Raw genomic sequence first — 21,880 nt, forward strand, 5'->3', positions numbered from 1 at the left:
TATTGTGTGAAGAGAAAGGAAAAGGAGGGATACACACACACACCCCTTGGTCTGAACCACCCCTGGAAGGATACACAATCAAATGGCTAGAACAGTTGGCTCTCAGAGAGTGGGTGATATGGGGTCAAGGACATCAGTTTTTGTGCAGTTTGATTTCTCCCACCGTGCACAAGTTTTCAAAATAGTTTGTATTACTAAAAATCTTGATTTATATTTTTAAGAGAGTTGAGAGAGAGTGGGGGAGGGGTAAGGGGAGAGGGAGAGAGAGAATCTTCAGTGGGCTCCACGCTCAGTGCAGAGTCCAACAGGGGACTCGATCTCATGACCCTCAGACCATGATTTCAGCTAAAATCAAGAACAGGACACTCAACTGACTGAGCCACCTAAGGGCCCCAAAGATCTTCAATTTAAAAAAATTAATTCTACACTAAAATTCTTCTCTTTGTATCCATACGATGAGATATTCTTTGGCCTTTAAGGAAGGAAATTAACCAAACATTGGAAGGAGCAGAGATGGCCTTCAACAGACAAATGGATAAAGATGTGGTCTGTATACACAAGGGAATATTACTCAGCCACCAGAAAGGATGAATACCCACCATTTGCATTGACATGGATGGGACTGGAGGGGCCTATGCTAAGGGAAATAGGTCAGGCAGAGAAAGACAATCGTCTTATGGTTTTGCTCATATGTGGAGCATAAGGAATAGCATGGAGGACATTAGGGGAAGGAAGGGAAAACTGAATGGGAAGAAATTGGAGGGGAAGACAAACCATGAGAAATTATGGACTCCAGGAAACAATCTGAGGGCTTCAGAGGGGATGTGGTTGGGTTACGGGGTAGCCCGGTGATAGGTATTAAGGAGGGCACATGTTGTGATGAGCAAGCACCCTGGTGTTATATGCAAACTGTGAATCATTGGACAGTACATCAAAAACTGGTGACGTACTGTATGGTGACTAATATAACACAATTTAAAAAACCCAAGAAATTTAAAAAAAGAAGGAAGGAAATTGTGACACATGTGGGGACATGCATGAAACTGAGGACATCATGCTAAGGGACAGAAATGAGACACAGAAGGACAAGTACTGTATGACCCCATTCACATGAGATTCCTAGAGGAGTCAAATTCAGAGCGACAGGAAGTAGGGTGGTGGCTGCAGGGGTTGAGGGAGGAGGAACAGGGAGTAAGTGTTTGAAACAGAGGGCAGAGTTTCAGTTTTCCAAGATGAAAAGGATCCTGGAGATTGGGAGTACGAGGATCAATGGTGTTTAATGCTACTCAAATAAACACTTAACAACAATTGTGATGGGGGCACCTGGGTGGCTCAGTGAGTTAAAGCCTCTGCCTTCGGCTCAGGTCATGATGTCAAGGTCCTGGGATCGAGCCCTGCATGGGGCTCTCTGCTTAGCAGGGAGCCTGCTTCCCCCTCTCTCTGCCTGCCTCTCTGCCTACTTGTGATCTCTCTTTCCCTGTCAAATAAATAAATAAAATCTTTTTAAAAATTTTTGTTTAGTCCACTCTAATTCTGCTCTTAATGATGGCACGAAAGAGCAATTTGGGGATGGGGTGAACACATTAGAAAGGATTCATGTTTTCTCTCTCTCTCTCTCTTTTTTTTTTTTTTTTTTGGTAAGATTTTATTTATTTATTTTACAGACAGAGATCACAAGTAGGCAGAGAGGCAGGCAGAGAGAGAAGGGGAAGCAGGCTCCCTGCTGAGCAGAGAGCCTGATGCGGGGCTCGGTTCCAGGACCCTGGGATCATGACCCAAGTGGAAGGCAGAGGCTTTAACCCACTGAGCCACCAAGGCGCCCCTAGAAAGGATCCATCTTGAAGTCAAAAGAAAGGGCCAGGCCTATCAGTCCCAGCTGGCGAAGGGAGAGAATCCGAGATTTTTTCATGGAAAGCACCCTCCATAGGTGGGTTTGTGATGGGCATGGGTGTGGTGCACAGGGCAAAGCCAGGAGAGGAGTATTACATTCCTTGTGCCAGCTGGGCCCTTCTATGCCTGTGTCATTCACAGTGACCCTGGGAAGGGGTACCGCCAGACCCACCCCACAACGACAGGAAAATCTGCTTCAGACCCCGCGCTGGGAAGAGGCAGGGCTGATGCTCAGTCCCAAAGAGCACCGGCCTAGAGCAGAGATCGATCCAAAGTTAGGAATAGTTCTCTATCCCGAAGCCCAGAGATTGGGCCGAGAAAGACTGGAAAAGCCAGAAGGTATTCCTGAAACCAACAGTCTCTGTGTTCACTCTGAAAAGGTCTCCCTAACTTTAAGCTTTTTGTAGACCAAGCTAATGAAATAAAACCTAATTTTTATAAAACAGCCAACTGTTTCAATACAAAGGAAGGCTTCAAAACACCCAGGGTTTTTCTGATCAGTGAGGTATATGGAAGGAGATTGGAACTTGCAGCAGCGGCCCCAGGGGCTAATCACAGCTCCAGCCCCACTTCATGATGTGATCTTGAGCAAGTTGAGACTCCTCTGGGTCTCAATTTTCTCATCCTCTGTTCATGCTACCCTAGTACATTCCCACTGCACCCGAACAAAAATCTCTTCTTCTCCCTGGGGACCTCACCCGGCTGGGCTCAGTCCCCTCTCCAAACATCATACTCCTTACTGAACACACACTAAAATCGTCTGGGCCTCAGGGCCTTTGCACATGCCAGTCCCTCAACCTGGAGTCAGCCCAATCTTTCCATGGCCAGTAACATTCTCACTCAGGCTTAGCCCAAAGTCACCTCCACAGGGGTGTTTCCTCTGATCTCTTAAACTAGATTAAAAATTCTCCTCTCAATTGTGTTTTCTTATTTTCTTCAGAACACTTCTCACCGACGGGTAACTTATTTGTGTACAGTTGGCCCTTGGACAAAATGGGTTGGAACCACGTGGATCCCCTTACATGCAGATTTTCTTTTTCTTTACAGTACGGGGTTTTAAGTGTATTTTCCTTAGGACTTTCTTAATAATATTCTCTTTTCTCTAGCTTATTTCATTGTAAGAATACTGTATATAATATATAACATACAAAAGATGTGTTCAATGACTGCTTATGTATGAGTAAGGCTTCCAGTCAACAGTAGGCTATTGGTAATTAAGTTTTGGGAGAGTTGAAAGTTATACATGGAATTATCACTGCACAGGAAATTGTCAGGTTCATGTTGTTTAAGGGTCACTGTATATATTTATTCTTTTTTTTTTTGTATATATTTATTCTTGACCCCTCCCTGCCTCTAATGTAAGCCCCATGAGAATAAGAACTAGCCCAGCACACAACAGGGCCAATATACATTCTTGAATCAATGGCATATCATACATTTGTCTGTTGAAGTGTGTCTTGGCTCTTTCCACAGTTTGGGGATTGAGGACTTTGCTGATATGAACATTGGGGTACAGATGGCCCTTCTCTCTACTACATCTGTATCTTTGGGGTAAATCTCCAGTAGTGCAATGGCAGGGTCATAGGGTAGCTCTATTTTTAATTTCTTAATGAATCTCTACACTGTTTTCCAAAGTGGCTGTATCAACTTGCATTACCACCAACAGTGTAAGAGGGTTCCCCATTCTCCATGGACGGGACTGAAGGAGATCATGCTGAGTGAAATAAGTCAAGCAGAGAGAGTCAATTGTCATATGGTTTCACTTACTTGTGGAGAATAAGGAATAACACGGAGGACATGGGGAGATGAAGAGGAGAAGTGAGTTGGGGGGAATTGGAGGGGGAAATGAACCATGAAAGACTGTGGATTCTGAGAAGCAAACAGGGTTTTGGAGGGTAGGGAGGTCCCTGGTTGTGGGTATTAAGGAGGGCACGTATTGCATGGAGCACTGGGTTTGGTGCATAAACAATGAATCTTGGAACACTGAAAAAATAAAATAAAATAAAATTTAAAAGGGCATATCATACAGATGACCTTGAATATCTTTTCTGGCCATGCTAGAGTTCTAACATAAAGCACTGTACAGAAAAATCCAGGCGGCCATATATACATATAGTTAAATTCCAGACTTACTTCTTTCAGATGTCTGTAGAGGAGATCATTGTTTTTTTCTAAGAATCCTGTAAAACATTGAAAAATTTTTGAATCACTGGCTTTGTCTAAAAATGCAATTCCATCCCAACGGACTGCAAAGGGAAATCCTGAGAATAATCTCCTAGGCTCAGATCTGAGGTTCTCAGCCTTGGCACTGTGGACGTTTGGGGCTGGAGAATTCTTTATTGTGGTGACGGTCTTGTGAATTGTAAGATGGTTAGCAGCACCCCTGAACTCTACCCACTCGATGCCAGCAGTCCCTTCCCCAGCTGGGAAAACCAAATCTGTCTCTAGACATTGCCAGACGTTTCTGGATGAGTAATCCCACCTGTGGTTGAGAAGGTCCTCAGAATTGAATTTATGGCACACACACTGTACTCTAACCTCTCCCTAGCTATCACACAAATGTACAGCCTTTATCCTAAGTATTGTCCTAATCCAGTAGCAAAGAGCTATGTAAAAAAGGAATGACATTGAGAGGCACTTGGGTCGTCCAGTTGGTTGAATATTCAACTCTTCCTTCCAGCTCAGGTCATGATCTCAGGGTCATGGGATCAAGCCCCGTGTTGGGCTCTACACTCAGCTTGGAGTCTCCTTGTTCCTCTCCCTCTGCTTCTCCCCCTACTGTATCTATAAAATAGATATCATAAAATATGCTATCTATAAAATAAATATATACATAAATAAAATCTAAAAAAAAAAAAAGGAATGACATTGAAACAATGGATGGAGTGTTGAATTTCAAGAGTGGCCTGGGGAAGCCAGGTGAGAAAACCATCCCCACCACTGAGGAAAGCAAAACTGAAGCATCAGGATTAGATGCTAGTATGTATCCTCATACAAACGAGAATGTGCCAAGTTTTAAAGTCAGAAATGGAACACTTAAAACCTAATCAGTTAATAATCATTATATTAGTAACTAAATGACATTATAAAATCAGCACCAGGGGCGCCTGGGAGGCTTAGTTGGTTGAGCATCCGGCTCTTGATCTCAGCTCAGCTCTTGCTCTCAGGGTCCTAAGTTCAAGCTCCGTGTTGGGCTCCATGCCAGGCATGGAGCCTACTTAAAAAAATAAAAATAAAAACAAAAATCTGCTAAAAAAGACATGTATCAAAAACATCTATGATATAATGTTTTTAGAAAGCTGTTTGGAGCTACCAAAACTAACATTTTTATTGTGGTAAAATATATATAACAAAAAAAAAATTCATCATTTTAGCTACTTTTAAGTGTTTGGTGGCATACAGTCATATTGTTGTGAACCATCACCACCAGCCATCACCAGAACGCATTTTCTCATACTGAAACTTTGACCCCATTAAACGCTAATTCCCCATTCCCCTTCCCCCAGCCCTTGATGACCATTTTTCTACTTCCTGTCTCAATCAGACTTTGACCACTCCAGGCACCTTGTCTTTGGAATCATACAGCTTTCGTCCTTTGTGACTGGCTGATTTCATTTAACATCAGTTTTCCAGGTTCCATCCGTGGGGGGTATCAGAACTTCTTTCCTTTCTAGGACCGAATAACATCCTGCTGTTTATGTAAAGCACATTGTATCCACCCACACAGCCATCCATGGAAATAGGAAGATGCCAAACACAGCCATGTTTACAAGAGACAACGCTGGAAACAAGCAGTGTCCATCAAATGGGTCAAAGGCTACAGCCCTAGAGCAAGTGCCTGTAGCCTCTCAAAAGAAACATGGTGAGATCTGTGGGTTGCTGCAGAGCATGGATGAGGGACGAGGTTCTGGAGGCAAAAGGCATGGATCTGAACCCCAATCCTGCCACTTACAAGCTGAGTGACCTTGGGCAAGTGGCTGGACTTCTCTGAGCTCAGTTGCCTCATAGATTAAAAGGGAGATAATGAAGACGATGATGAGTATAATAATACAAGGGTTTTACAAGGTTTAAGTGAACAACAGAGATAAAGCAGTCCCAACCCCCAGTAAGGGCTCTCTGAGTACTAATTGGAATCCAAATGATCTCTCATAGTCATTAAATGAAAAGTTGCCAAAGAGAGAACACAAAATAACAATCCGCCTTGGTTTTGTGTGCATAGTGCCCATTTGGATGTGTATGTGTGCCCCCACATGTACATGGAGAAGGTATTTCTATTGTCCCAAAAAGGTACAAGAAACTGTTGGTTCTTGGAGTTACCTCCAGAAGAAGCTGGGAGTAAAGGGGACTTTCGGTTTCCTTTTTGGACTTTTCTATATGGACCCCAACTTCTAGCCTTACATGTATAATATCCTTTAAACAAAAATCAGTTGATGATGTCCACAGAGAGACTCATCCTATTTTAAAATGCTTTCTGTTTTTATATATCACTGGGAATTTAAGAGGAAAAAAATGTATTGCTTTTTTAAAGGTTCTTAGAGAAAAAACTAATTATTTAGAAGTGAAAATAATTTAGGGGTGCCTCGCTGGCTCAGTCAGTAGAGCATGTGACTCTTGATTTCAGGGTCATGAGTTCTAGCATCACGTTGAGCGTGGAGCCTACTTTAAAAAAGAATAAGCCTTGGGTGTTATAGGCAACTAAGGAATCCTTGAATATTGTATCAAAAACTAATGATGTACTAAATTTTTTAAAAAATGCAAAAAAAGAAAAAGAAAAAAAAAGTGAAAATAATTTAGAACCTAAAACAGAAGTGACCAACGAAAATATTTTTTGAAAGAAAATGTTCATAGGAGCATTATTAGTAATAGCTCAAGAGCATGAACAAACCCAGATGCCTATCAAATGACTAGTAGATAAACAAAACGGTGTCTATCCATAGAATGGAATATTATTTAACAATAAAAGTAACCACATGGGAGAATCTCAAAGACACGATGCTAAGTGAAAGAAGCCAGACACGCGAGACCACATATTATGAGACTCCATCAATACGAAATACTCAGAACGGGCAAATCTGCAGAGACAGAAAATAGAAGAGGTCAGAGCCTAGGGCTCTGGGGGAGGGGGTTGGGGAAAACATAGAAGTTGCTAACGCACGCGGGGTTTCTTTTTGGGGCGAAGGGGTTGCATAACTGTAAAGTGAAAACAGTTAAAAACTACTGAATTGTACACTTTAAATGGGTGAAATGGAGTGGTTATAGGTAAAAGTCATGAATAATAAGAACTAATAAGAAAAAAGCCCTTCAGACGGCATGCCTGCAAGGAGGGCTAGCAAACATTTGGGAAGGGCGTGCAGCCATGTGTTCAGTGGACACAGGGGCACCTGCGTGGCTGGGACACTCGCCTTCCGTGCAGTAGGTGACCTCCCCCGCATAGTGGAAGAGCCGGAACTCCATCCAGCCAATCCTCTTCCGGCCCTTTGGCCCTGCCAGCTTCCGGCTGCAGCAAGACAGAAATAGACACAGACTGAAACTTCCTCATCTGGGGCAACAAAATGCGCCCCACTATATGAAGGAAGTAGCAAAAGAGAAGCCTTCACAAGTTGTTTAGGAGCATGGCAACTGACTGGAGCACCGGAAACCAAACATGCATAGGCCTCCCTAATATTAGATCCCTCTCTGTGCAGAAAGTGGAACGCTCTTGCACTGGTGGTGGGAATGCCGACTGGTGCAGCCACTCTGGAAAACAGTATGGAGGTTCCTCAAAAAGTTGAAATAGAGCTACCTTACAATCCAGCAAATCGTACCACCAGAGAATAAAAAAACACAAATTCCCAAAAATACGTACTCCCCAATAGTCATAACAGCATTATCTGCAACAGCCGAATTATGGAAGCAGCCCAAGTGTCCTTTGATTGATGCATGGATAAAGAAGATATGGTCTAGGGGCGCCCGGGTGGTTCAGTGGGTTAAAGCCTCAGGTCATGATCTCAGGGTCCTAGGTTCGAGCCCCACATCGGGATCTCTGCTCAGCAGGGAGCCTGCTTCCCTTCCTCTCTCTCTGCCTGCCTCTCTGCCTACTTGTGATCTCTGTCTGTCAAATAAATAAAATCTTAAAAAAAAAAGATATGGTTTATAGATAAACAATGGAATATTACTCAGCCATAAAAAAAAATAAAAATCTTGCCATTTGAGACAACATGGATGGAGCTAGGGAGGATAAGATCCTCCCTAAGTGAGGTCAGAGGAGGACACCATATGATGTCACTCATATTTAGTATTTAAGAAACAAATGAACGAAGGGGAAAAAGGGGACAGAAAGACAAATCAAGAAATAGACTCTTAACTATAGAGAACCCACAGATGGTGAGCAGAGGGGAGGCAGGTGGCAGGAGGGGGAATAGGTGATGAAGAATGAAGGAGGGCATGACCCTCCGTGGGTCCTTGGGGTGATGACGAGGGTGATGTATGGAAGTGCTGAATCACTATATTGTGCACCAGAAACTAATATTACACTGTATGTTAACTAACTCAAATTGAAATAAAAACTCAAAATTAGATCCATCTCTGAAGAACTGAGGAATTAACCTATGTGAGCCCCAGAAACACTTACTTACACAATGAAATGATTTCTATTTTCTTCCAGGTGATAACTAAGAAATAATTTTACTACCTTACACTTTTATGATAGGGAGGGACTAAAATACTGATGAAACGTCATTTTTTGGATTCTGGTGATTCCTAATTTTTATAACCTTTTCTTGAAATATATATACATACATATTGACAGTGCAGGTATCCTAAGTATGCAATTCAGTGAATTTGGGCACAAGAAATATACCCATGGTACCAGCACCCAGATCAAGAGACAAAATATTACCAGTATTCCCTGAGAATTACTCCCCCACCACCTTGAGCCCTTCCAGATGAGCCCCATCTAACACAACAGGCTGGTATTTCTCTGGTGTGGCACTTTACAGAAACAGAATCATATAGTATACACTTTATTGTCTGATTTCTCTTGTTTACATGCTCTGTGATTTACCCACATCACTGCATGTGATCACAGATGATGCATTTTTGTGGCTATTATTCCATTTGCGAACAGACCACAATCTACTTTTCCATTTCTGATGCATTTACTTCTCCTCGCGATATTCTACGAAAGCACGATAAAGCCGCTACCATCTATGGCATGTTTGCCATGGCCAGAAATAGTATTAGGTGATTTATGTAGTCATTTACAATGTTACCCACTAGGTCGAGTAATAAGTCACTTGTCTTATAAGTGGCTGAGCTGGGATTCAAAACCAGGGCTTTAGGATTCCAGAGCATGAGATAAGTAATTCTCTCCTCCTTGTCTCAGAGACCAAGTTAAATTTCTAGTCAATTTCCTGAGCTGCTACCCATGTTCTGTATCTTGATCTGGTGCTGGTGATGAGGGAGGTACATACAATGTGAAGATTTGCTGGGTTGTTTACTTCAGAGCTTCACATATCACTATATGTATTTTGTACTTTAAACCTAACTACTAGGTATTTACCCCAAAGATACAGATGTAGTGAAAAGAAGGGCCATATACACCCCAATGTTCATAGTGGCAATGTCCAAAATAGCCGAACTGTGGAAAGAGCCACGATGCCCTTCAACAGATGAATGGATAAAGAAGATATGGTCCAGGGGCATCTGGGTGGCTCAGTGGGTTAAAGCCTCTGCCTTCGGCTTAGGTCATGATCTCAGGGTCCTGGGATTGCGCCCCACATCAGGCTCTATGCTCAGCGGGGAGCCTGCTTCCCCCTCTCTCTGCCTGCCTATCTGCCTACTTGTGATCTCTTTTATTTAAATAAATAAATAAAATCTTAAAAAAAAAGAAGATATGGTTCATATATACAATGGAATATTCCTCAGCCATCAGAAAGGATGGATACCCAACTTTTGTATCAACATGGACGGGACTGGAGGAGATTATGCTGAGTGAAGTAAGTCAAGCAGAGAAAGTCAATCATCATACGGTTTCACTTATCTGGAGCATAAGGGTTCACTTATTTGTGGAGCGTAAGGAATAACACGGAGGACATTAGGAGAAGGAAAAGAAAAATGAAGCGGTGGGGAATGAGCGGGGAGATGAACCATGAGACACTGTGGACTCTGAGATACAAACAGGGTTTTAGAGGGGAGGGGTGTGGGGGATGGGTTGGCTGGGAGGTGGGTATTAAGGAGAGCAAGGATTGCATGGAGCACTGGGTGTTATACACAAACGGTGAATCTTGGAATGCTACATCAAAAACTAGTGACATACTGTATGGTGACTCACATAATAAAAAAAATAATAAAAACAAAACAAAACAACTATTTCATGCACATGACTCTATCCAAAATGTAACAATCATAGATACAAAATCTTTTTGAACATTCTACTCAGAATTCATTTGAATTTGATTTCCGCTAACAAAAGGTATGATGTATATGAGTTGGTGCATCCTTATGGTGCATCACGTTTCAGCGTACGAAGCAGCGTATGAAGAACAGCTATGGGGTCCACTGTCCACATATCTAAGAAAGTGGATCTACAATGAGCTTCCCCAGGCAAGAGCTTCCCAAGCGAGATACATACGTTTGGAAGTGTGCATGCTTCCCTACTTTCTCTTCCAATTTCTCCAGGAAACTCAAGTCTGTTGCGGGACCGGGACGGATACATTCTTCATCCTTCCAGAGAAAAACAGAAGCTTCAATGCATAGCCTCCATCACATGCCATCAATTCCAAGTTTAAATGCCTTTGCCAGCTGTGGCAGATGTATTGGACTAAAATACTCTTATCGAACACAAGTTCAGGGGGTGAGAGGGCACCAATCTGTTCCAGGCATCTAGTGTCTCAGAGGGATGGGGAATTCTTTGGCAAGTCAACTCTTGTACTCGTCATACTTCCAGAGTCTTCCCAAGGACCCACCACAGCCTCCATAACCAACTTACTTAAACATGCCACCTCATTTTCTCTTAACCAGTCTTTGCTGCCTAAGGACGTATCTCCTTTTTACTAGGAGCAAAGTCTTCTGGTAAAAAGAAATAAAACCAGGTACATCTGATTTTTCACATTTCTCCAGCTGTGTCTACTTCCTATTTCAGGTCTTTAACATTGTTAACATTTAACGGACCATCTTAAAAAATGAATCAACCCTGCAGCTTTTATTAAAACAGCAAGAAAAAACAAAAACTGGGTTCAGGTTGGTGAGATGACTCTCCTGAAGTAGGATCTCTAGGCTTTCTGGTTCCATCTATGCAAAACCGCACAGGAACAAATATTTATTACTAAAATATTTAAAAATACTAGTCTGACAATCCATATGAGCACTGAATACACACAGAATAGCTTAGGTCAGTCTGTGGCTCCCCAGATGTCCACACAGCCCTTCCCAGAGCATCTTACCTAAAATTGAATCGTCCTCCCCACCATATCTAATCTTTTCTTTTCCTTCATCATGCAACCTCCTCATTTTGCCCATTAACCTGTTCCTTGTCCGTCTCTGTGCTAGAATTTATAGCCTGGTGAGTGTAGCGGTTTTGATCTCTTTTGTCCACTGCTGTGTCCAAATCATAGCACCAAGTAAGCACTGATGCTATCTGTTGAGCGACTAGAGTCTGAATGCTTGCCACACACCAGCATAATTCTAAGCCCTGTGCCTATACTCATCCTTACAGTTCCTCTTAAGCTAAGGGCTCGAATCGTCGCACCCAATTGAAGACAAGGAGATTGGAGCACAGAGAGGTTAAAACACCCACCTAAGTTTACACCGCTAGTAAGTGTGGGGAGGGACTGGGATCTGAATCCAGATGGTGCCCGTGTTCCTGGCAACTGCAGACTCCACCCATCAATGTCCTGCCGGGCTTTGGAATCTTGTTCACCCAACAGTTAGATGGAGGAGGGAGCAGGAGGAGAAAAGGGACCTGTTAATTTTTGTTAGAAGGGAGATGATCGCCAATGGAAAGGCAAAGAAATGATTTCTGATCGGCCTTTACATTTAAAAAAGTGATGTATGAATTGGAACAACTGAGGATCGGCGGCCGGGGATGTTCTCAGAAGGTGCAACGGTTCGAGATCAAGTCACAGGTGCATCCTGAGAAGCCTCAACTCAGGACCAATGGACGTTCTTGGTAAAACCTCCCTTTTACAGTTTCTGGTTTTCTGCTCATCCTAAGCAACCCTCTGAAGCCTGGGGGAAATTCTTCTGCGCATTGGCAACACCGTATGAAGTCTCTTAATTCTCACCAGAATGGAAATGATTCCTTTGTGTCTCTCTTCCACCAAATCACAGATGATCTTGTTGTTGAAATACTGAATCGGTTCCCACTAAAACAACAGAGACCAAAGAATTACCCAAGGAGGATTTAGATCAACATAAAATATCTTTTTATTTATTTATTTAAGATTTTATTTATTTATTTGACAGACAGAGATCACAAGGCAGGCAGAGAGGGGGGTGGGGAAGCAGGTTCCCCGCTGAGCAGAGAGAGCCTGATGCGGGGCTCGATCCCTGGACCCTGAGATCATGATCTGAGCTGAAAACAGAGGTTTTAACCCAATGAGCCACCCAGGTGCCCCAAAATATCTCTCTTTTAAAGTGATTTTCCAAAATTTGATTTTTACCTCCAACTTAAAACAAATCTTCCTGAAGGTCCAACTAATTTCCCAGGAAATACTCAGAGAAAGAGTGAAAAATAATTCTGAGTACAAATGAGGATAAAATCCCCAGTGAAATATTATTGCTCAAGTGAATCTCTTTCACTAGAATAAGAAATCAAATGAGGAGAAAACATTAAAATGTTTTACCTCTATACCTTCCATTTCATATTCTGCCTGTTCTGCCTTTAGGGTTCTCTCAATCAACAGTTGCTGGAGTTTCTCATTGCAATAATTGATGCAGAACTGTTCAAAACTAGAGAGGGAAAATTAATCAATAATTAGTAATTAATTAATTTTAAAAGATTTTATTTATTTTATTTATTTGACAAAGTACCAGCAGGGGGAGTAGGAGAAGCAGACTCCCCACTGATCTGGGAGCCCGATGTGGGGCTTGATCCCAGGAATCTGGGATCATGACTTGAGCCAAATGCAGATGCTTAGACTGAGCCACCCAGGCACCTTGAGATGCAAAAATTTAATTAACTAGAGCTACATGCGTAGACCAATTAAAAATTGTATTTACTTATCTTTTTAACAGAGAAAGCAAAATCCTTATTAGTCATATCATTTACTAAACAGATCAGAAGAGTCATGCTAAAAGATGTTTGCATTTTTTATGGTTATTCCAATTCTGGAATAGTTGATGAATTAGCAGCTATAGAAACCCAGAGAATTTCTGAGGATGGGAAAACCAATTCCCATAACACTAGAGATGCCTTAAACCAGACTCACACCCTAAAGGAAAACAGAGGACCAGTATGTAATGACGAACTCACCCATTCTTGTCGAAGACCTCAAACCCGTAGATATCCAGCAATCCGATCACAGTTTTCTTGGTGAAATCCTAGTCAAAGTAACACACATTGCTTGTTCTTAGGTCTTTTACTTAATGACTCTTAAAACGTGGTAGCTGCCTCCAATGCTTGGACTTGGTTATACAGCTCCCATCGTCTCTTTTCAGCATTGGCTCACAGAGGAATCATGAGATGGAAAGGAATTTCCCAGCCCACTCCTCTGCCCTGAAGCCTGCCAGCATCCCACTGCGGCTTCGATGTCTGCCACCCAAAAAGTGAGACCTTCCCCTTCTGATTCACAACCTTGCTTCAGCCCTTCTCAGTCTCCCAAGCCCACATCAATCCCAAAGAAAGAGAGAGATCTCTAGAGACAGCAGCAAAGAAGATGTTTATTCAGGAGGGAAGATGGGTGGTTTGAATACCATTTTAAACAGAGGACCGAGAGCTGTCAGACAGGATGGATATTTAATGAGAATATGACTGTTTTTTTCTGAAAGGGCCACAATTTAACATCCGGTATGGTGTCTTGAGCCAAGGCCTTCCAAATCTGTCCTTTACATACTATCTCCTGGAGTTTTACATCTATGTCTGTGCCCCAGTACCCTTTCCTTAATTTCTAGCTCTGAATAAACTCCCCCTATTACTTAAATAAGTCCACTTAGGTTGAGTTGGAAAGACTTTTATTATTTTCTTACACATGTTAAAACATACTACTGTTAAAGTCCAAAATTTTCCATGTACACTGAAAGCCATCTGGTGTACTGCAAATACTGTGCATTCCCACTTTGAGACACAATCATTCAGTGGGCATTTTTTAAAAAGATTTCATTTATTTATTTGACAGAGAGAGAGAGAGAGATCACAAGAAGGCAGAGAGGCAGGTAGGGAGAGAGAGGACGACGCAGGCTCCCTGCCAAGCAGAGAGCCCGATGCAGGGCTCGATCCCAGGACCCTGAGATCATGACCTGAGCCGAAGGCAGAGGCTTAACCCACTGAGCCACCCAGGAGCCCTCAGTGGGCATTTTTGTGAGCCTGCTGTATGCTGGAAATGTAGATGCTGAAGGACACTGCCCCTGGCCATCAGGAGGCCGATGGCCGATGCTCACAAATTCTTTAGAGTGATGATGTCAGTCATAAAACATTTCCACGTTACTGAGAGTGAGTCATCTAAAAATGTGTGGACAAACCTTGTTCACTAAGGAAGAGTTGATTTTGTTGACCAGCCAAGTAAATGTTCTTCCGTAAACGGCCTTGGCCATTGCATCTCTAGCGTAGACAGAGAGTTCTAGTGTCAATGGGCATAGTACCTGAGAACAACAACAGGGGCATCATTACAAAGGTTTAAGAAAAAAAAAAGTCCATCCCTTTCTGAGTTTTCAAATTAGCCTTTAATGATAGCCAGTGAAGGATAGGTGCTAGGGGAAGACACCACCCCCACCTGCAAGCGTTCAGGCAGGAGCCCAATAAGTGCCAGGCACGGAGCTGCTGAGATACAGCTCTGACCCAGACAGATAATTCCAGCCTTTGTGGGTTCACAGTTGGGGGATGAGACATTGCCGCACACAGTCATGTTGCAAGCTGAGAGCAAAGTGAGGAGATACCTATGGTGTTTTAGGAGGCGGTGGGATGATCAGGAAGGCTCTTTGAGGATGTGACCCCAGGAACTGAAGGATGAGAAGGTGTTGGGAGAAGCACAGGGAACAGTGTTCCAGCAGAGGGAACAGCATGTGCAAAGACCTCATGGTGGAAAGGCATGGTGAAAGGGAGGCATGAGAGTTTGGTGTAACAGTTTGGGAATGGGAGGCTGAGGCAGGAGACCCCAGAAGGAGCTGGAAGGCTGGGGTCTAGCCTCCTCCAGGACCACCATCCTCCTCTTGCATGAGGCAGGTAGCAGCCCTAGAAGGAAGGGCAGGTCCATTTCAACCTAGAGGCATTGTTACCTCCTCAGTTTTGGCTTCAATCTTTCTGTGGGTGAGAGCTTCCAGAAGGATGGAGGGGTGGACTCCCAGGAGCTGAAAAAATGGAAACCAAAATGCCATTCAGTGATTGGATTTGATTTTTGCCAATGTGTAAAGAACTGGTGTGATTTCCAGGCCCAGGATTATATGCTCTGACTGGTAATCTTGATTAAATGCAAAACAGATCACATACTATCTCGTGTCCAGCTGGTTTTACCCCCTCCCTCACTTGTCCCATGCTCTTTAATTTTCCTAGGCAGTACCAGCCAGATGGACATGGTATTAGCCACTTGGGACCTGGGCATCCAGCTGCCTCAAGCTCCCCCATCCTGCCCTTCCATCTCCAAAAAGGGCCAGGCCTTCCCTCTGCTCTTCAAAAGTGGAACGTCACCTTGGCGATCCATTTGATCTCATGGGTGTCTGGTATGGCGGCACAGCCTTGGTGGTTCTCTTCGAAACAAATGTTTCCTAGGTGTAGGACGCTGGCAATAATTCCAAAGAGATTCTAGAACGTTGGATAGGGCAAGGAGAAGGGAGAAAGAGGGGCAGCCACCTAACTGGTGAATGCCATCACAGGAGACATCATCACAAGGAAAACCACCCCCATCCCAATTTCAGTCCTGAGCTCACAGAACCAAGCTAATTTCCTCCTTCCCCCAGAAATCAGCCTCTTACCCAACTCAGATGTTAAGGGAAGAAGGGTAGAGAGCCTCAGCACAGGGTGGAGAGGAAGCTTTGCCCATTCTCCGGGATAGGAGACTTCTATTTTCTATCTTCCCTACCCCCTCCCCACCAATAAGCCATTTTCTATGCAAATGCCATGATCCCAGATATATATATTTACATAAATATATGATATTTTGAAATTATAATTCTGGCCCTTGAAAGAATAGTTTTAGCCATCAAAAAAAACAAAAGGATGTAAAAACACAATGTTTATAAAGCCTACAATTTGCTCCAGTTTGTTCAAAAATAGAAGTGTAAATAAGATACAATCCTGTTGTTCTAGGGCATCTAAGTATTTGAGATTGGATTTGAGAGAAAAAGAAACATGACCTCCTCCTTGCATACAGCACCGGGAAGTCTTTCGTCTGCCTGATGAAATGCAGAATGCACAGTTTAACATTGGAATTTCAGACAAGCAATGACTAATTTTGGTCTCAAATGGTGCCCCCAAATGATGGTGACCATTAAAATGTAGCTAGGCATGCTGGATTTTTATTGGCTGAATCTGGCAAGCCCACTAGGTGACCAAGATACCAGCAATGTTTGGTCAATCCCAGACCCACGGACCAGCAGTTCTGCCCTTGGGGCTCATACCTCGAGGTCATCTTCAGTAAAATCGATGACAGAAAAGGCACTGGAAACAGTTTTCCAGTCGTTCTTGTCATTAATAGATGACTCTTTGGCACAATGACCCTGTTGACACAGAATTGGGTAGCTTAATGTCATTTTTATAGGGGCAGTGAGTCATGCCCACATCTAGCCTTGAATTGAAGGTTTTTTATTTTCTACAAGCATACAAGAGCTAGTTCTATAATGTTCTAAATTATAAAAAGGTAGGTTTCACTAATCAGCTAGCATAGGGTGATTTGCTTTTTTCAAACTTATTTAGAATTTCATCTTTATCCTCGGAAAACTTTGAAAGGTACACATTAGTGGTATATCTCTTTGAATATGTGTGTGTGTGTGTCTCTGTGTGTGTGTGTGTGTGTGTATGTTTTAAATAGTTTTCCTTGTCATATTTGCCAAATAAATTGAAGATGCTTGTGTCAAGAAACATCTGCTAAAATATACAGGGAAAGGACAGCCCTGAAATTCAGAAAGCATTTTGATGCTCTTATAACCTCCAGCAGAAACTGCAGGGTGGGACGAAGTGAAAAGAGACCCTCACTCGAGAAAATAAAAGTTTGGCATTTAGAGAGAGACAGCTGATGGATACAGTCCCCAGCAGAGATGTGATGAGATGTTCCACCACTTTAGAAGCTGTCTTTTAGATAAGACACATACCACCAAATGTCGCAATTTAAAGGGAAGACTTCTAGATGAGGGGTTTTTTTGTGTGTTTTTTTGGTTTGTTTGTTTGTTTTTTGCTATTATAGTACAGGGTGTCCCTGGATTCCTGGCTCTCTGAAGATCTGTCATCTTCAAAGATTTTCCTGTTACACGAGGAAACCAGAGGGGCCATAGCATGAAAATACTCACCAGTGAACAGACCACTGTTAAATCTGCAACTTCCCAAATATCCCTCCCCGTCCCGGTTCAACCGGTGTCTGTTCCTGCCCCACCAGGGTGGGGCCAGCTTAGGTCAGTCCCTGCAGGACACCTAGAAGTTCAGAAGTAGTATGGATATACTGCCAAGTAAAGTCATGAAGTCTGTCAAAGTTATGAGAGAACACAAAATTGAACAAAATAATACTGGTGCATCCCTTGAACAATTTCCAAAGCCACTGTGGCATGAAGATCTGGCCAAATGAAACAGAACTAGAAAAATATCTGCAAGGATGAAGACAAGATACATTCCAAAAGGGAATGATTTGAATATCAAAGGGTTAGGAGAAGCCCTTGGGTAAAAGAATGAAGCCCACAAATACTTTTTATAGATTGACCCTCTCTGATCAGGCTATACAAAGTCAAGTGTGACGCTACCACACAGTTTTGTTAGAAAAATTTGGTCCTCAAAAAAAAAAAAAAATCAAATTTGAGTTACTCTTCATTCTAACAATCAGGACAAAGTTTGTAAAAGGAGATTATGGGACTCTTTTGTCTTCATTATATCGCCTCATTTTTCAAGATAAATTTCAGTCATGCTTATTCTTCCTCCATGACTTCCTATGAAATGTTGGTCCTTCTTTTACAAGATTCACTTCCTAAGACCTCGTTCTCTTTTTCAAGTGATGTCCCCACTGGCACTCTGCCAAGAGAATTCCATTCAAAGCCAGGCCCAGTAAAGAAGAGAAAAATCCAAAGATCTCAGGGGAGAAAAGTGCTAGTGGCGTCAAAGATTGGTAGGTGCTGTACAATCTAGACCTTTCCCAGTCTTCGTGCTGGCTGCAGAAAGAGTAATGGTTGGAGGAGAGGTTACATTCTGAAAGCCCCTTTCACAGTGCTGGATCCCAGTAATGGCCTGAACACTTTCTGTAAGGAAGTATGTTCATTTTGCAGCCAACAAGTCTCAGAATGGGAGGCAAGAAGGAGGAGGGTCTCTTCCTAATTAATTTTGAAAGCAGAATGCAACACGAGCTGTGGACACGGGTGGATAGCAAGTTACTCTCACACCTAGACCAGCAGTTCCCAATCCCACTGTGACTTAGAATCATGGAGGATTCACTTAATTACACCATATCATGGGGGAGTGTTTAACACAACCCTGAGGTCCCCATCCCACCCCAGACTAATTAGATCTAGATTGCTGGAGGGTAGGAGCCAGAGATGTGTGTGTGTGTGTGTGTGTGTGTGTATTGAAAAACCTCCTCTGGTGATTCTAATTTCAGCCAGTGCTGAGAACCCCTCACCTAGAGATCGGTTACTTTACCAAGATGATCTACCATCTACCTGCCAGGCATAAACAGAGGGGTTATGGTAAGTGTCCATAAACCAGTCTGTAGGATACCTCCAGAGCGGTAATGAGAAAGTTCTTGACCATCCCACAGAAGCTCCCACTAACACCCTTGATTGCTGCCTCCAAAGGGCCACCCAAGCCAGGTGCTTCCAACCTGTGAGAGGTATTTGTACAGCCGGGGGTCCCGCTCAAGTCCCAGGTATGCAAGGAGCTCCTCTTCGCCACCATCCAGCAGCTGATAGAAGATGTGGAAGTTCCTCTCACCCTGGTTTTGATAGACAACTCGAGACTTTTCTATCAGGTAACTGATGATATGCCCACCTACGGGAATGCCCTTGAGAACAGAGCAAAAAAAGGCACAATGATGATAATAACTAAGCCATTCCCTTGCTGGTGTCTTCTGAGGAACAGAAATTCTGAATTCGAATGATGGTTCTTCTAAGCCTAGCGTTTTCACGCCTCTTTTTAAAAAAACATGTTTGCCTACCCTGAGGTCATGAGAGAGATTTTCTGTACTTCTGTCTAGAAGTGGGATTATTTTACCATTCAGGTTTAGGACTGTGCTTGAAATTTCGTGTATGGAGTGAGGTAGAGGGTCAAAGTTCTTCTTATTCACATGGATTTCCAATTGATAGCACTATTTATGAACAAGCAACTCCTATCCCTATTTAGTCACAGTGGGCCTCGGTCATAAGCTAGGGTACCATATCTTATGTGGAGGACTTTGCAGACCCCATTCTGGTCCACTGGCCTGTTTATATATCCTTGTGCCAATAGCACACTTTTATTTATTTTTAAAAATTTTATTTATGTGTGTGAGAGAGAGCGCCCAAGCAGGGGGAGTGGCAGAGGGAGAGGGAGAAGCAGACTCCCTGCTGATTAGGGAACCTGACATGGGATTCGACCCCAGGACTCCAGGATCATGACCTGAACTAAAGGCAGCTGCTTAACTGACTGAGCCACCCAGGTGCCCCCACGCTATTTTTAAGAATATTCCAGTAGAGGATTTGTACTCCAGAACATATATAGAACTCCTGCAAAGCAAAATGAGAAAAACAACCTACTTAAAAGTGGTCAAAAGGCTTTAGCGTCAAATTTTTAATTGGCCAGTTATCTGGACTTCATTTATAATCAGGGAAATATGAACATAAAGCAGAAAACCACTGCACTTGACCAGAATGTCTCAAACCGAGAGGATTGGCAATATCAAATGTTGACTAGGGTACAGAGAACCCTACTGGCCATGAGAACTGTCATGCACTGTCCTAACATCACCGGTAAGAGCCCAGCAATGCTACTTCCAGGCAAGCACCCAACATAAGTGACCACCAATATCTACTCAATGACACGTGCAAGGATGTTCAGGGCACTCTTTGATAGCCCCAAATCAGAAAAGCCAAATGTCCATCAACAGGTGAACAGATAGTGAAGAGGTCACATAAGCCAAGAATGACCAGCTACTACACAAAGTGACACGAATGAAACTGACAGGTAGAACGCTGATGGAAAGGAGCCAGATACAAACTAGAACATACTGCATAATTCCATCTGCATGACGCTCAAGAACCAGCCAAATTCATCTGATTATAGAGGTTGGAACAGTTGGTAACTTCTGGGAAGGCAGGCACTTTCAGAGAAAAGCAGGAGATTCTTCTAGGCACTAGGCATTTTTTACACTTTCTTTTTAATAGATTTTATTCATTTATTTGACAGAAAGAGAGGGAGCACAAACAGGGGGAGCGACAGGCAGAGACAGAGGGAGAAGAAGACTCCTGACCGAGTAAGGAGCCGGACGCGGGACTTGATCCACAATCTCAAGATCATGACCTGAGCCGAAGGCAGATGCTTAACCAACTGAGCCACTCAGGTGCCCCTAGAAATTTTTCTCTCTTGATCTAAGTACTGGTTATCAAAGGGAGATACACACAAGTAAAACTCATCAAGCTGTACTCACGATTTGTGTCCTTTTTAGCATGTGTGTTGAATTTCAATAAGAAGCTTTAAAACAGACATAACTATTCCATTTTTTCCAAAGTCTAGGCACACTTCGCCAGAAGTCCACGTACAGGCCTCCGGGAAAACCTTAGCCAGTCTTGCGTCACTCCACTCTATGCCCCGCCAGCGACTGTTCTCTGGTCCAAGTGACGCGCTTTGTCACCGGAAATTCTACATCCTTGAGAACTCTGTCCACCTGCCCCCTACCTGCATCAGCCCCATTTAAGCTCTGCACAACATACGACCATACTCTCCCGTTATGCGTGGTCTTTGGTTTCTTCCATACCACCACAACAGAGCCGAGTACTTGTGACCGAAACAATAGGGTCCACAAAGTCTAAAACACAGACCACCTGGCCCTATCCAAAAACGTTTGCCCACCTATGCCGTCTAATTACATATGCCCAAACAATACCTTGTTTGCATGGGCTTGTTCTCAGGCATCACCCTGACACACAGGACATTCCTAAGACTCGACCGTGTTCCGTGCAGCTAGCTGCCATTCATCTGTTCTTGCTGCTATGCGATGCTTCCCTGGGTGGACAACCCGCCATTGTGTTGATGGACACTCAGCCCTCCGGGTGGGTTGGCTGTTCCCAGTCCTTTTACCATGATGAGCAGGGATCTTGTGGGCATGCTTGCAGATCTACAGGAATACCTCCAGGAGTGGAATGGATTATGCGGATTTCAACTTCCACAAGACAGCATACAGTTTTCCAAATGGGTTGCACCCATGTACTCCCCATGGCAATGGGTTAGAGTTCCTAACGGTCCACATCTCCACCAACAGCTAGTATCACCAGACTTCTTAAGTTTTGCCCCCACCCTAGAAAGTAGGACATAGTATCTCATTGTGGTCTTTATTAGTATCTCCCCAAATAGCACTAAGCCTGGAGTTTTTACTTATTTGAGCCACTAAAGCCCTTCCTCCCTTGAGGAACCTTGGGTCAGGCTGCTGTCACTGGCCGGTTAAGGGGTCCCCATGAACCAGTAATAGGAACTTCA

At 43.3% G+C, this 21,880-nt stretch overlaps 1 protein-coding gene across 2 annotated transcripts in view; it reads right to left on the reverse strand.

Moving 5' to 3' along the window:
• Window positions 1-21,880, reverse strand: part of MYO1H (myosin IH) — a 103,199-nt gene that overhangs the window by 18,436 nt on the left and 62,883 nt on the right. Inside the window, exons 7-17 of one of the 2 annotated variants that reach the window (XM_082700100.1) lie at window positions 19,035-19,214; window positions 16,639-16,737; window positions 15,710-15,823; window positions 15,301-15,372; window positions 14,548-14,667; window positions 13,343-13,410; window positions 12,714-12,819; window positions 12,153-12,233; window positions 10,502-10,593; window positions 7,293-7,387; window positions 4,024-4,070 (exon numbers count right to left, since the gene is read on the reverse strand). In XM_082700100.1, the coding sequence (XP_082556226.1) occupies window positions 4,024-4,070; window positions 7,293-7,387; window positions 10,502-10,593; window positions 12,153-12,233; window positions 12,714-12,819; window positions 13,343-13,410; window positions 14,548-14,667; window positions 15,301-15,372; window positions 15,710-15,823; window positions 16,639-16,737; window positions 19,035-19,214 (1,074 nt within the window). The remainder of the gene's footprint in view (window positions 1-4,023; window positions 4,071-7,292; window positions 7,388-10,501; window positions 10,594-12,152; window positions 12,234-12,713; window positions 12,820-13,342; window positions 13,411-14,547; window positions 14,668-15,300; window positions 15,373-15,709; window positions 15,824-16,638; window positions 16,738-19,034; window positions 19,215-21,880) is intronic. The other variant, XM_082700101.1, reaches the window with a different exon arrangement.

Source organism: Mustela nivalis, assembly GCF_964662115.1.
Source record: "Mustela nivalis genome assembly, chromosome: 14".
NCBI lineage: Eukaryota > Metazoa > Chordata > Mammalia > Carnivora > Mustelidae > Mustela > Mustela nivalis.